Source organism: Ipomoea nil, unplaced genomic scaffold, assembly GCF_001879475.1.
Source record: "Ipomoea nil cultivar Tokyo-kokei standard unplaced genomic scaffold, Asagao_1.1 scaffold2845, whole genome shotgun sequence".
NCBI classification, from domain to species: Eukaryota; Viridiplantae; Streptophyta; class Magnoliopsida; order Solanales; family Convolvulaceae; genus Ipomoea; species Ipomoea nil.
The window spans coordinates 4,038,661-4,052,393 of record NW_017619273.1 but is presented as its reverse complement, the minus strand read 5'-3'; the positions used below and the strand labels follow the sequence as shown (position 1 = coordinate 4,052,393).

General features: G+C 53.0%; 2 protein-coding genes across 2 annotated transcripts in view; both read left to right on the top strand.

Annotated features, from left to right (window-relative positions):
• The window catches only part of LOC109160220 (F-box/kelch-repeat protein At1g55270), a 28,268-nt gene extending 23,241 nt beyond the window's left edge, over nt 1-5,027 (top strand). The window contains exons 4-5 of the mRNA XM_019308459.1: nt 2,049-2,052; nt 5,017-5,027. The gene's annotated coding sequence lies outside the window, so the exon portion shown is untranslated. The remainder of the gene's footprint in view (nt 1-2,048; nt 2,053-5,016) is intronic.
• Nucleotides 2,684-4,246, top strand: LOC109159858. Its single transcript, XM_019307967.1, has one exon. The coding sequence runs from the start codon at nt 2,684-2,686 to the stop codon at nt 4,244-4,246; it is 1,563 nt and encodes a 520-aa protein (XP_019163512.1).
• Nucleotides 5,028-13,733: the final 8,706 nt, after the last annotated feature.

The window sequence follows — 13,733 nt, the reverse complement described above, 5'->3', positions numbered from 1 at the left end:
CACATGAGGTGGGTGGTCCTTGGTTGATCCGGCTTGGCGGCAAGCCGAAAGGTCTACCGGCGTCGGGAAATCTGAGACGGCGACCGACGGTAGAGGAAGACCCGAGAGATGAGGCGGAGAGGAGGGAGAGTGAGGATGTGGTGGCTGTGGTGGCTAAACGCCGCCGGGAGCAGGAAGGGGGTAGTGCCGATGTAACAATGGTAGACAGCTCAAAAAACTTGTTTATGGCGGGTTCTGGATCACAGACCCGCCCAAGCCAATGAGTACGCTGAGTTGGAACTGCCGTGTCCCGTAAGCAACCCGACTTTGTATTTCTGATGGAGACTAAAGTGGCAAAAGATCATGCAGAGCGACTTCGTGTAACGTTGGGGTTTGAGGGTTTGTTCTATGTTGATAATGATGGCTTAAGTGGGGGATTAGCGTTATTGTGGAAGAAGAATAATACGGCAAGACTACTTAGTTACTCGAAGAACTATGTTGATATTGAGGTAACTATGGCAGGTTATCCACGCTGGAGGATGACATGTTATTATGGCTTCTCAGAACGTAGTCGTCGTGCCGAGTCTTGGGACTTGTTGAGGACTCTTGTGGTGAAATCGGATCTCCCATGGATCGTGATGGGGGATTTTAATGACTTACTATATCAATACGAGAAGAGGGGAGGAAATCCGCATCCGAATAGCCTTTTACGAGGTTTTGGAGAAACACTGGAAGATTGTGGGTTAGCGCAACTGCCGATGGTGGGGTACCCATATACCTGGGAGAAGGGGAAAGGAACTGTGAATTGGATTGAGGAAAGGCTCGACAAGGTGCTGGTGACAAATGAGTGGCGTAACGTGGTTCCCCATGCTAAGGTTACGAATTTGAGAACCAGGAAGTCGGATCATTCCGCTATTTTCTGTGGAATTTATGAGGGAGTAGAGGCGAGTGGAGCGACAAGGAGGGAGTTTCGTTTTGAGATGGCCTGGTTGTATGATGATGGGTGTAGGGGAGTAGTCGAGCAAGCATGGAACGAGGGGAGGGGGCAGGGTTTGCAAGATTGTATTCAGTACTGTGGAAACCGGTTAACACGCTGGGGTGGAGATCGGTTCCATAAGTATGGGAAACAAATTTTAATGCTGAAAAGGGACCAGGAACGATTGAGGGGTCGTACTGACATGACCTCACTTGCTGAATTTTGGCACATTGAGGAGCTTTTAAGCAGAACAGAAGCCCAAGAGGATGCATACTGGAGGCAGAGAGCCAAGCAGCACTGGCTCAAGGAGGCTGACGCCAACACGAAATTTTTTCACAGGTATGCCTCACATCGTAAGAAAAAGAATACTATATCTAAGATAATGAATGACAATGGGGATTGGTTAGAAGGGGAACCTATGAGGAAAAATATTTTGGAGTATTTCAATAATATTTTTACCTCTGGGAGTCCGGGGACAGGGGAGGAGTTTTTTGAGAAGGTAGAGAAACGGGTATCACAGGCACAGAATGACTCATTATTACAACCCTTCATTGTAGAGGAAGTAAAAAATGCGTTATTTGCAATGTATCCTGATAAGGCTCCGGGCCCGGATGGAATGAATCCGGGTTTTTACCAGCATTTTTGGGATGTGGTGGAAGGGGATGTGGCGAGTTTTGTGATTAATTGTCTTGAAACGTGTGAGCTCCCATCTGATTTAAATAATACGGATATTGTGCTAATTCCAAAGAAGAATAATCCGGAGTTGGTGACTGATCTGCGCCCTATTGCTCTTAGTAATGTGGTCTACAGAATAATTGCGAAGATGATGTCTAATAGAATGAAACCATTGATGGATGGGATAATATCTGAGTCGCAGAGTGCTTTTATTCCAGATAGGTTGATAACAGATAATATTTTGTTAGCCGCAAAGGTAGGCCATTTTTTGAACAGAAAACAGTGTGGATTAGGGGGATGGGGTGCACTTAAGCTAGACATGGCAAAAGCTTATGACCGGATGGAGTGGCCCTATCTTCGTAACATGATGATGGCGCTAGGTTTTCACAGAAACTGGGTGGATTTGGTCATGAAATGTGTAACTACGGTCTCCTACAGTATCCTGATGAATGGCTCTAGGAGTGATCCAATTATACCTACTCGTGGCCTGAGACAGGGAGATCCGTTATCCCCATACTTATTTATTATCTGTGCAGAGGGACTTTCACTTATGTTGCAGCAGGCAAACAGGGAAGGACTTATACATGGATGTAGAGTGGCAAGAGGGGCCTCCCAGGTATCTCATTTATTCTTTGCGGATGATAGTCTATTATTTTTCAAAGCTAAGGAGGAGGAGGCAAATGAGGTGAAGAAATGTCTGTCAGTATATGAGAACCTATCTGGACAGGTGGTCAACTACCACAAGTCAAGTATTTGCTATAGCAAGAATATAGGAATTATTGACAGGGATAATGTGGCTCAGGTTTTGGGGGTAACACAGGCTCCGAATTTTGGCAAATATCTGGGTCTACCCTCTTTTGTTGGAAGAAATAAGAAGGCAGCTTTTGCTTATATTGAAGATAAAATACGCCAAAGGATTGGGTCTTGGAATAAAAGATTACTATCCCAAGCAGGGAAAGAAATACTATTGAAAAGTGTAGCACAATCCATGCCTACCTTCTCAATGAGTGTATTTCTTTACCACTATCAGTATGTACGGCAATTGAGAGGACCATGAATAGATATTGGTGGGACTCGGGAGGTGATAGACGAATACACTGGAAGGCTTGGGATAAACTGTGTGTCCCAAAGAAGTATGGTGGATTGAGATTTAAGGATTTACGTGCATTTAATCTGGCAATGTTGGGAAAGCAGGCGTGGCGAATGCTCACTAAACCTGACTCTTTAGTGGCTCGTGTCTATAAAGCCCAGTATTTCCCTAAGGGAACATTTTTTGATACACAGATAGGAAATAGCCTCAGTTTTTGTTGGCGGAGTATTATGGCAGCAAAGAGTATAATTTGTAGTGGGGTCAGACGAAGAATAGGAAATGGGGAAACAACATTTATATGGACCCACCCATGGTTGCAGGATGAGCACGACCATATGATACAAACGGAAATGCCAGTACAATTACAAGGGACCAGAGTAATGGGATTAATTGATCAACAGACAGGAACATGGGATAATGACATACTAACAGATTTATTCCAACCTGAGGATGTAGGGCGAATTATGAGGATACCTGTCTCCCTAGACTATAATGATACATGGTATTGGCATGGGGACCCAAAAGGTATGTATTCTGTGAAGAGTGGATACAGGCGGATAGTGGGGGACTACGAGAGTCAAGGGGGGGAATTTATGAATTGGTTATCTTTGTGGCGGCTCAAGATACCCCCGAAATGGAGAATGTTTCTTTGGAGAGCCATTTGTGATATATTGCCCACTACTACAAACTTGCTTATAAGGAGGGTTGATGTGAGCCCTTATTGTGCCATGTGTGGGATATCACAAGAGAATACAATGCATGCTTTAGTCATGTGTGACTATGCAAGAAACATTTGGGAACAATCTAACCTTACAATCCCCAACATTGTCACGAATATTTTTCATGTTTGGTTTGAGGAACTTCAAAATGTTTTAGATTCTGATGGAATGTTATATGCAGCATCAATTCTATACAACATTTGGAGAGCACGAAATCGAGCCGTATGGGAGGCATGCCTGCCACGGCCAAACTCCCTACTCCGAGCCGCCGTGACCGCCAAAGATGCATGGCTCCAGGCACGCCCAATCCGTCCGCCAGCAGCACTGCCCGCCAATGCCGTAGCTCACGCTGCCGAGACTGTCCACGACGCTGCCCACGTGGAGACCGCCTTGATGGCCGGAAATGTTGTGCCGAATTTGAGAAGATGTCGGGTCGACGCAGGGTATTTACACGATACGGGAAGGGCCACCGTAGGGGCTGTTTTGTTCGATGCGAACGGAGAGTATTTAGCGGCCTTCAATGCACCGTTGCCAACTTGTTTGACACCTCTTATGGCCGAAGCTTTGGCATGCAAAGAGGCTTTATCGTGGTTGAAGGAGAGAGGGGAGCAGAGTATTGAGTTATACACGGATTGCTTGACATTGCAACGTTATCTTGCTACACCAACTGCCGCGTTTCGCTCCTATGTGGGCTATGCTATTGACGGCTGCAAGCAAATTGCCACTTTATTTCAGTTTTGTTCATTTAATTTTATTCCTAGATCAGATAATTATTTAGCTCATGCATTAGCTACTACGGCCTATTAGCAACATTTTGCTATGTATTGGTGATACTGCTAATTCTACGTAAGCAATATAAAATAGCACGAGACCAATTAAAGCAAGTAAAATCTTTATTGATCCCGGTAAAGGCCCTAAGTACAGTCTACTTGGCTGCTCTGAGTACCGACTGACTGCGGTCGGGATTCTCTAGCAACAGCCTATCGATCGTCCAAAAGTCCCTTACACTGTAGCTACTGTGGGTATTTATAGCCGCTATGCCGGGGACAGGATTTCAGCCGTTCGGCATGTCCTCCACGTAGCCACCACGTGTCATCCTCCCGGGTGCCCTGCCTGTCGATGTAAAGAGCCGCCACGTGTCCTTCGTCAGCTCTTTCGCCAAAGGGCTACCGCTCGGTGGTCGACACCGTCGCTCGGGCAACTCCGGTCGGTCTACGACCGGGTTCTTCTCGTGGAGCCCGACCTGTTACCTGCAAAGACAAGGAGAAAGAGACAGACTCTTCGGTCGTGGTGAAGCTATCTCGGTCGGGATATTCCTTACCAAGAGCCCCCCAGCCCGGGCCTTTTTGATCAGTCGGGAAAAAACGGGACAGGATGAAGAAGCCCAACCGTCAGCCACCAAGCCGACCTGCCAGCTGTCATTCCTTCCTACGCCACGTGTCGGCCTCTGCCGGCCTCGGCGATCCCATCCGTCGCCTCGGATTCAGCGCGGGTCGTGTCAGGCAAGTTGGCCCATTTCCCGCCTAAATGCCCTCCTATAAATAGGCCCTTGAGGCCCTCATTTGAACTTTCCTCACTCTTTTGCTTCAGTCGGTATCCTCTAAGAATCCCGAGCAGAGCATCTCAGCAAGGCGATCAAGCAAAGCAAAACTTCAGACCTTCTTCAAAGTTTCCTCACTCGGTAAGCTCTTAGTTCTTTACTCTTTGTTTACTCTTTACTTAGCGTAGAAGTAGGATAGCACTAACTTCGAGCTAACTCCCCGAACCCTGTACTAACTCCCGACCGACCTTTAGGTAGAAATATGTCGGACTCGGATAGTCAAAACGCCTCAATCACGGATTACGATGAGGAGGTCGAGCGTATCAGCGACGAGGAAGTGGACATTATGTCCCACACTCCCGAAGCCAGCCCCCGAGCAACGCCAGCCCCCGATCGAGCCGTCGAGCATAACAGCGCATCAAGCTCCTCCGGGACGTCGAGCTCTAGCCCCAGCGGATCGGGGAGCCCTAGCGAAGAAGAGGAAGAGAGAACCACGTCAAGCGGGCGGGGTTCTCCGACCGAGGGCGTTAGGGAAACGCCTACCCGGGTGGTTGGGGACCACCCGGAAGCCGCTCCTCGAGGAGGTGACCGAGAAAATACCCTCGAGCAGACCGAAGAAGACCCGGCCGGGCCGGCCACACCAGCCGTCGAGCTCGAATTCTTGAACAGCGAGAGTGTCGAGCAAGAGATGAGCCTGCTGACCAAAGGCGAAGCGGCTCGGATTGCTGAAATACTCCGGGGTCGGGTAGAATTCGACACAAGCCGGCAGCTGGGAAACGTGATTGACAGGCATCGGGGCAAGTGGATCGGGATGCACTACGACTCCCTGATGGTCCCGATCGCCATTCCCTTCACCCCCCTCCTGAACGCCTTCTTGGCCTATTACCGGGTCGTCCCGGCCCAGATCTGCCCGAACGCGCATCGGATCCTCGCCTGCTTCCCGCAGATATGCACTCGGCACGAGGCCGAATGCACGATGGAGTTGTTCAACTTCATCTACCAGATCAAGGTTCTCCCGGGCCGCTACGGGGGTGGGTTCCTGATGCTGCAATCCCGAGCAGATATGTGCTCCATCAAAGGCCTGCCCGGGAACAACAAGGGGTGGAAGAACAGAATTTTCTCCATCAAATACGACCCCTGGATCCTCCCGGTCGATCGCACTTGGAGCAGCCACTTTAGAAAGCAAGTGGTGCCGGTCGAGACGCAAGCGCTGAGGGACACGGTCAGCCGGATTTCGAGCGAGGTGCACGAATACACAATCTTCCGGACGGCTGAAAGTCTCGCAGCCGCCAAGCTCCCGCCCCCCACGTACGAGCTAAAGGAGAAGTACCTTCCCGTACCGATGGGCGTGACGGTCGCCAAGCCGTCGAAACGGAAGAAGAAAGGTTTAGCTCGAGCTGTTCCTCCCGACCTTGCTTCATTTCTTGATCAAACTAACTTAGCTCCTTTATTGCAGCCATGGCAGAATTTGGTGATGAAGACACCGCCCTTCCCCCGCCCGCCAAGATCTCCCTCGGCGGGAAGAAGAAGACCAAGACCAAAGCAGCCGGGGAAAAGGAGATTCCCACTGCCCGACCCCTGAGTGCCTCGACCGTGTCGACGGGCGAGGGCTTCATCGTCGAGCAGCCTGACGTCTTGGTCACCCGGGTGGAGGTCGCCCGGGGCAAGGAGAAGGTCGCCGACCAGGGCGCGACCGAGGTGGGCAGCCTGAAGCGCCGCCGTGAGCAGCACAGCCCGAGCCCTTCGGTCGGGCGAGAGAGGGAGTCTACGTCCGTGCTGGCACGGATCGGTAACGCCGCGCCAGCCCGAGCGGATCTGGGGAAGATGACCCCGACCCAGGTGGCTGAACAGATCGGCCACGACCTGGCTGAGGTGAGTTTCCCAACTTATAATCTTTCTTTGCCCAAGTGTTTTCGATCGGGCTAACCGAACGTCTCTTGTTTTGCAGATTTCCCGGGCCGCCCAGCTCCTACAAGGTCGAGCCATGCTGACCGAGGAAGCTGATCACCACAAGAAGACGGCCGCCCGTCGCTTGAAGGAGATCAAGGACCTCCAAGCCGAGCTGGAGAAGACCCAGAAGGCCCTGAAGAAGGGCGACGAGGAGCGGGTTCTTGCCGAGAAGGTCGCCAGCCGGGCGATCGGAGAGGCCAAGGAGCTGAAGGCTCAGCTCGAGAATCCGAGCGAGCTGGCGCGGGCAGCCTTCAAAGACAAGGACTTGGGCTCGGCCTTCCTCACAGCAGCCCGGGGAACAGAGATCGGGGAAGAGCTGATCGTCTCGTTCGGTCGCTGGGGCTTCACGGCCGGGAAGCGGAAGATGCTTGAACGAGTCCGTTCTCGGTTGGAACAGGCCCTGGACGGGGAAGACCTTCAGCTGGTCCTCTCGGCCTTACCCCCAGACCTAGCCGATCCCGGTCCTTCTCCGTTCGCCCCAAAAGCCAAGGCGGCCGAGCCTGGAGCGTCGTCGGCGGCCCCTTCAAGCGGGAAGGAAGCGGCTGCTGGAGCCCGGGAGGCAAAGAAATAGGCTAGGCTGCCTCCTTTTTTTTGTAAGAAACACCGATCGGGAGCCCGGTCCCGAATTGTACCGGGCACCTTTTTGTTTGTTAATAAAATTTATTTTTTGTTCTATCTTGCGTCGCTCGTTCTTTCTTTTCGCACTTTTATCTTTAATCGCGTAAGTGCTGATCCTTAATGCTCGACCTCGCGGCCTTGTGGCCCGATCTTGCGCTGGTTCGACCCACTCGACGCCCGACCTTACGACCTTATGGCCTGGTTGTGCGTTTGATATTACGACGTCAAATCTGGCCAACCGATCGGGTGTACCCGATCCCCGGGCCTTTGTCGAAAAATTTTTGGAAACAAGCCTCTACGGTCGGGATGTAACCGAGCGACGGGCCTGCGAATACTTCCTTATCTCAGCCCCCACACTATTGTGCGCTCGAGGCACGAGTGGGTGCAATAGTGGACAGAAGTTGGACAGATCGGGGGATAATGCTGAGAGCTCCTGGCTTCCCCGATCAGTGGCATGACTTGGGTGTCCGCCAATGTGGAGCGCGTTTTGACCGGTCGATAGATTTCGCCCGGTTGATGAATGTTGAGCTGATCTGCATGTAACGAAGGTGAAAGAAAATAACCGATCGGGCCGCCGCATACAGACGGTCGGGCAATCATCGATCGTATATACATTAAACTTTCCCGCTCGCAGGCGGTTGAATTAATTTTACAACCATAAATTTACATAGAAATGACGACCGGGACTAACTCGCAGGTCAAGCCCCCACTTCGTCTAAAAATACAAAAAATAGGCTAATGCCTAAAAAGAACGAGGTGCTCGGAATTCCAAGTCCCCTCGATTAGCCGACCAGTCGTTGTCTCTAGTCGGTATGTACCCGGCCGTATGACAGCGTTGATGATGTACGGCCCTTCCCAGTTCTGAGCTAGCTTTCCGCCCTCTAGAGGTTGGCTGGCCTCCCTTCGTCGTAGAACGTAGTCTCCGACTTGAAAATAACGAGGGTTGACCCGAACATCTTTAGAACTCTTGACGCGCTTTTGATACTCGGCTATGCGTTGAGCGGCTAGCTCCCTTTTTTCTTCGATCCCATCAAGGTCCACGGCCATCGCGTGCTCGTTCTCCTCCGCATTATAGGTTCTCTCTCGATCGGTCGGAATCCAGGCCTCAATCGGAAGTCGGGCCTCGGCTCCGTAAACCAGGGCGAACGGGGTCTCCAAAGTAGCTTCCCTCGGGGTCGTCCGATAAGTCCACAAAACATATGGCAACTCATCGGCCCAACTACTACCGGCCGAGTGTAACTTCCTTTTCAGACCTTCCAATATCGTCCGGTTAGCATTCTCCACTTGTCCATTTCCCTGTGGGTAAGCGACCGACGACCGGACGTGAGTCGTCCCGATCGTGGCCAAGAAATTCTGGAAGTATTGGCTCACAAACTGGCGACCGTTGTCGCTAATGAGATGCACGGGCACGCCAAAACGGGAAATGACATTGCGCCAAAGGAAGCGAGCACATTGCTGAGATGTGATCGTGGCTAAAGGCTCGGCTTCTATCCACTTGGAGAAGTAATCTATGGCGACGATCACGAACTTTCTCCGACCGGAGAGCTGAGGAAAGGGGCCCAAGATGTCTACCCCCCACCTTGCGAAAGGAATTGCGGTCGTGACTGGCTGGTAGAACGTTGCCGGTCGTCCAGGCATCCGGGCGTATAGTTGGCACGTCTCACATTCCCGAGCTAACTTTTCACAGTCTAGCTGGAGGGACGGCCAATAGTACCCGATCAACATGATACGACGGGCCAGGGATCGACCTCCTTGATGTGAAGAGCAAATTCCCGAGTGTAGCTCCTTCATGACCAACTCAGCCTCAAATGCGGTCAAGCAACGCATGAGGGGGCCTCCATACGATCGCCTATACAGACGACCGTCCAAGACTTGGAACCTTGGGGCTCTTAGCTTGGCCTTTCGAGCACGCTGCGGGTCGTGGGGGAGGCGATCGTGCTCGAGATACTCCTTCAGATCGGTGATCCAATTGTCATCTACCGGTTGGATGGGATTGACCGGTAGACGGTGAATACTGTGTCTTGGGATCACCAAGATCCGAGCTATCTTCGAAATGTGCTCCGGGGCGTCTTGGGCCAGTTTAGACAAGATATCCGCATCGGCGTTATCCAACCGGGGTATGTGTCGGACGGTATACCCCCGGAACTGAGCGAGCTTTTCCATGGCAAGGTCTCGATACAACTGCAAACGCTCACCATTGACTTCATAGTCCCCGAGGACTTGCCCGACCACGAGCGCGGAATCTGTTTGAGCTCGAATGTATTCAGCCCCCAAGTCCCGAGCGCACTGCAAGCCATTAACGAATGCTTCGTACTCGGCTTCGTTGTTGGTCGGGTGGAATTGGTACATAAGAGCAAAATAGATCTTGAATCCTTCCGGGCTCGTGACCACCACTCCTCCTCCTGCCCCTTTTTTGCTACTCGACCCATCTGTAGCCAGTGACCACCACTCAGCCTCGGGATCCGCAACCTCAGGAGGCCGGGTATCCCGGGCGGTGCACTCAACCAAGAAATCCGCAAGAGCTTGACCTTTAATAGCCGGTCTTGGTCGGTATTCGATCGCGTACTGGGTCAACATTAACGCCCATTTGACTAGGCAACCTGATGATGAAGCAGTTCGGAGGACTGGCCCGATCGGCTGGTCGGTCAACACGCGAATTGCTCGACCTTGGAAGTAGGGAGCCAACTTCTTCGCGGCAATGTAAAGGGCGTAGACGACCTTCTCGAGTCGGGAGTACCGGAGCTCGGGACCATGTAGCGCGTGGCTCACATAGTACACCGGTCGCTGGACCCCTTCCGGATCGGTTCGGCACAGAACTGCGCTTACTGCACGATCGGAGACGGCGAGGTACACGTCTAGCTCTTCTCCGAGCTCGGGCTTTGAGAGCACGATCGGTGACATGAGATACTCCTTCAGCTCGTCAAAAGCCGCTCGGCATTCTTCGTCCCAGACGAACCCATTAACCTTCCGCAATACCTTGAAGAAAGGTAAAGCGCGCTCGGCTAGCTTGGAGAGGAACCGGCTGAGGGCTGCCAACCGACCGGTCAATTGCTGGACTTCCCGAACGGTGGAAGGTGGCTGCATGTCCAGAATCGCTTTTACTTTGGCCGGGTTAGGCTCGATTCCTCTCTTGGTCATCATATAGCCGAGGAACTTGCCGGTCTGAACCGCAAATGTACACTTGGTCGGGTTCAGCCGCAACTGGTACTTCCTCATGATCTGGAAGCACTCCCGAAGGTCCCGAGTGTGGTCGGATCGGTCCCGACTCTTGATCAACATATCGTCGATGTAAGCTTCCATCGTTCGGCCCAGCAGATCAGCAAAGAGCATGTTGACCATCCTTTGGTAGGTCGCTCCTGCGTTTCGGAGGCCGAACGGCATCACTCGGTAACAATACAGCCCATCCGGGGTCACGAAGGCTGTCTTGCTCTCGTCTTCATGGTGCATCATGATCTGATGGTATCCCTTAAAGGCATCCATGAAGCTCATTAAGTCGGCCCCAGCCGTCTCGTCGACCATCTGATGAATGCTCGGTAGAGGATACGGGTCGAGCGGACAGGCTTTGTTGAGGTCCGTAAAGTCGATGCACATCCTCCATGCTGGGGGCTTAGGAACAAGAACAATATTTGCCACCCACTCAGGATAGACCACCGGACGGATGTGCTCGATCGCCGCCATCTTTTTTACTTCTTCTCTTACAAACTCGCGGCGATCGGAGGAGAGGTGTCGTGTCTTTTGCACGACCGGCTTAGCTGCGGGATCGACGGCCAATTTGTGACAAATGACCGACCGATCGATCCCGGGCATGTCTTCAGGCCCCCATGCAAAAATATCGGCGTACTCCCGGAGCACGGCCAGAACTTCCGCTCGGAGCTCGGGAGTGAGGGCTCGGCCAATCTTAATCTTCCTGTCCGGGCGGTCCTCGGACAGGGGAACTTCTTCAATTTCTTCGGAAGGCTCAGGCTGCTCCTTCCGTTCCTTAGCCTCCTCCTTGGCTATAGTGTTCACCCGGGAAGACGGACCGGAGTCACGTCTATTGACCGCTCGGGTGTAACACTTCCGGGCGGATTGGACATCGACACGGACCACGCCGACCCCGTTGGGGGTGGGGAATTTCATGCATAGGTGAGGCATAGAAATTATCCCGCCGATCTTCATAATGGCGGGTCGGCCCAAAATAATGTTGTGGACGCAATGGAGGTTGACCACAACAAATTCCAGCTCCGTTTGGATCGACTTTGGAGGCGTGCCGATCTCGACCGGGAGCGTTATTTTTCCCTCGGGGTAGATAAGAGCCCCGGTAAATCCTGACAGTGGTACACCGACCGGAGTCAGCTCCTTCCTGTCAAGGCCAAGCTTCTCAAACACGTCCAAGTATAGGATGTTCACGCTACTGCCCGTGTCAACCATAACCCTTTGGACATCCGTCCCCTTGACGTCAATCGTGACCACGAGCGCCTCCATGCCGTGATCACTGCTGGTGGGTTGGTCCTCGAGGGTGAAGGTTATGGGCTCCATCTTCTGCCTCTTCCCGGTCTCCCGGGAATCCACTACTGCGACCGGGCAATTTGTCCGCGGTCGGGAAGCATCTTCCAGCCCACCAAAAATGACATGGATGGTTGGTTTTCCGGACGGGCGGCTACCGGACGGAGGGTCAGGGTCCCGTCGGTCATCATGACGATCGTCCCTTCGATCGTCTCTTCGGTCCTGGCCCGACCGATCAGAGCGGTGATGAGATCGTCTGTGATCCCTCCGATCGGTATTTCTCTTGCTGTCTTCTCTCTTTCCCACACACTTGTCCAATTTTCCCAAATTGAGCAAATCTTCCAATAATTGGCGCAAGTGGGTACACTCCTCGGTGTCATGCCCGGCGCATCGATGGTAAGCACAGTGCTTACTCTTGTCAGGGCCGTCTCGATCGGGATGGGGGAGTTTGATGAGATTGCAGGACTGAGCGTACTGCATGGCCTCCGCCGCGGATCGGTTTAAGGCCGTAAACTCGCCAGGCCTGGTGCGGGATCGGGGATGGTCATCTCCCGACCGATGTTCCGCCCGGCCGGCCGGTTTACGGGACGAAGAGCCGACCTCCTGCAAGCGCTTGACGGCATTCGCCTCACCTGCGTTGGCGTAATCAGTGACCCTTCGGAGGGCCTCCTCATATGTGGTCGGGGGGTGGAGGATAAAATCCTGGTATAGATACCCCGCCCGGAGGGAGATGTGAAGCATGTGAGTGGCGGTCGCATCATCCATGGGCTCGACCTCCCCGACTGCTGCCTTCCACTTGATGAGGAAGTCGGTCAAGCTTTCCCCTTCGAGCTGCTTGGCCTTTTCGAGGTACATATAGGACTTCCTCACCACTTTGGAAGTAATGAACTTCCGTACAAACTTGATCGCCAGGGTCTCAAATTTGTCGATTGACCCCGGCTGCAGGGTTCGGAACCATTCTGCCACCCGACCGGTGAGGGTTGAGTAGAAGGCCCTGCACATCACGGCGTCTGAAACGCCCTTCAGCATCATATTGCTGAAAAAATCATTCACGTGAGCCTCAGGATCTGTCCGACCGTCGTAACTCTTCTCTCCCGAGACCTTTAAGTCGAGCGGGTAAGGCTGAGCCATTACCGCTGCTGTGAAAGGCGTCTGGTGTAGGGTCGATCGGTCGGCCGGGGGTGCTGTAGGATACGCACTCCTGAGCTGCGCAACTTCCGCCTGGAGGTTGTAGAGCAATCCTCGGGTTTCGTTGAGCTCGACGGCTTGAACGGCTTGGGCTGTATCCCGAGCGCGTCGTCGCCGGTGAGATCTCGACCCGCTATACCCGGATGAAGCCTCATGGCTAGCTTCCTGCATTTGTACGTCCTCTTGCCCGCGATTCGGGTCTTGGGGTCCCAGACGCTGGCGCATCTCTGGTCGGAGACGATCGAAAGCTACCGCTCGGGCAACCTCTTCAGGGTCCACCGCTTGAACGGCTTGAGCTGGTGCCTCCATCGCATCAGCACCCCCCGACCCCAACCGCGAATGAGCCGAGCGTCGAGCCCGGGAAGTGGACTGACGCTGCGGCTCTACTTGTGCGGTCGGCTGTACTGGAGGGGCGGCGGCTGGAGCTGTATAAGCTGGCGTATATGGTGGATAACCAATCGGGGAAGTGTAGCACATCGGTTGGCCTGGCCAGTACCCATACGGTAGAGGTGG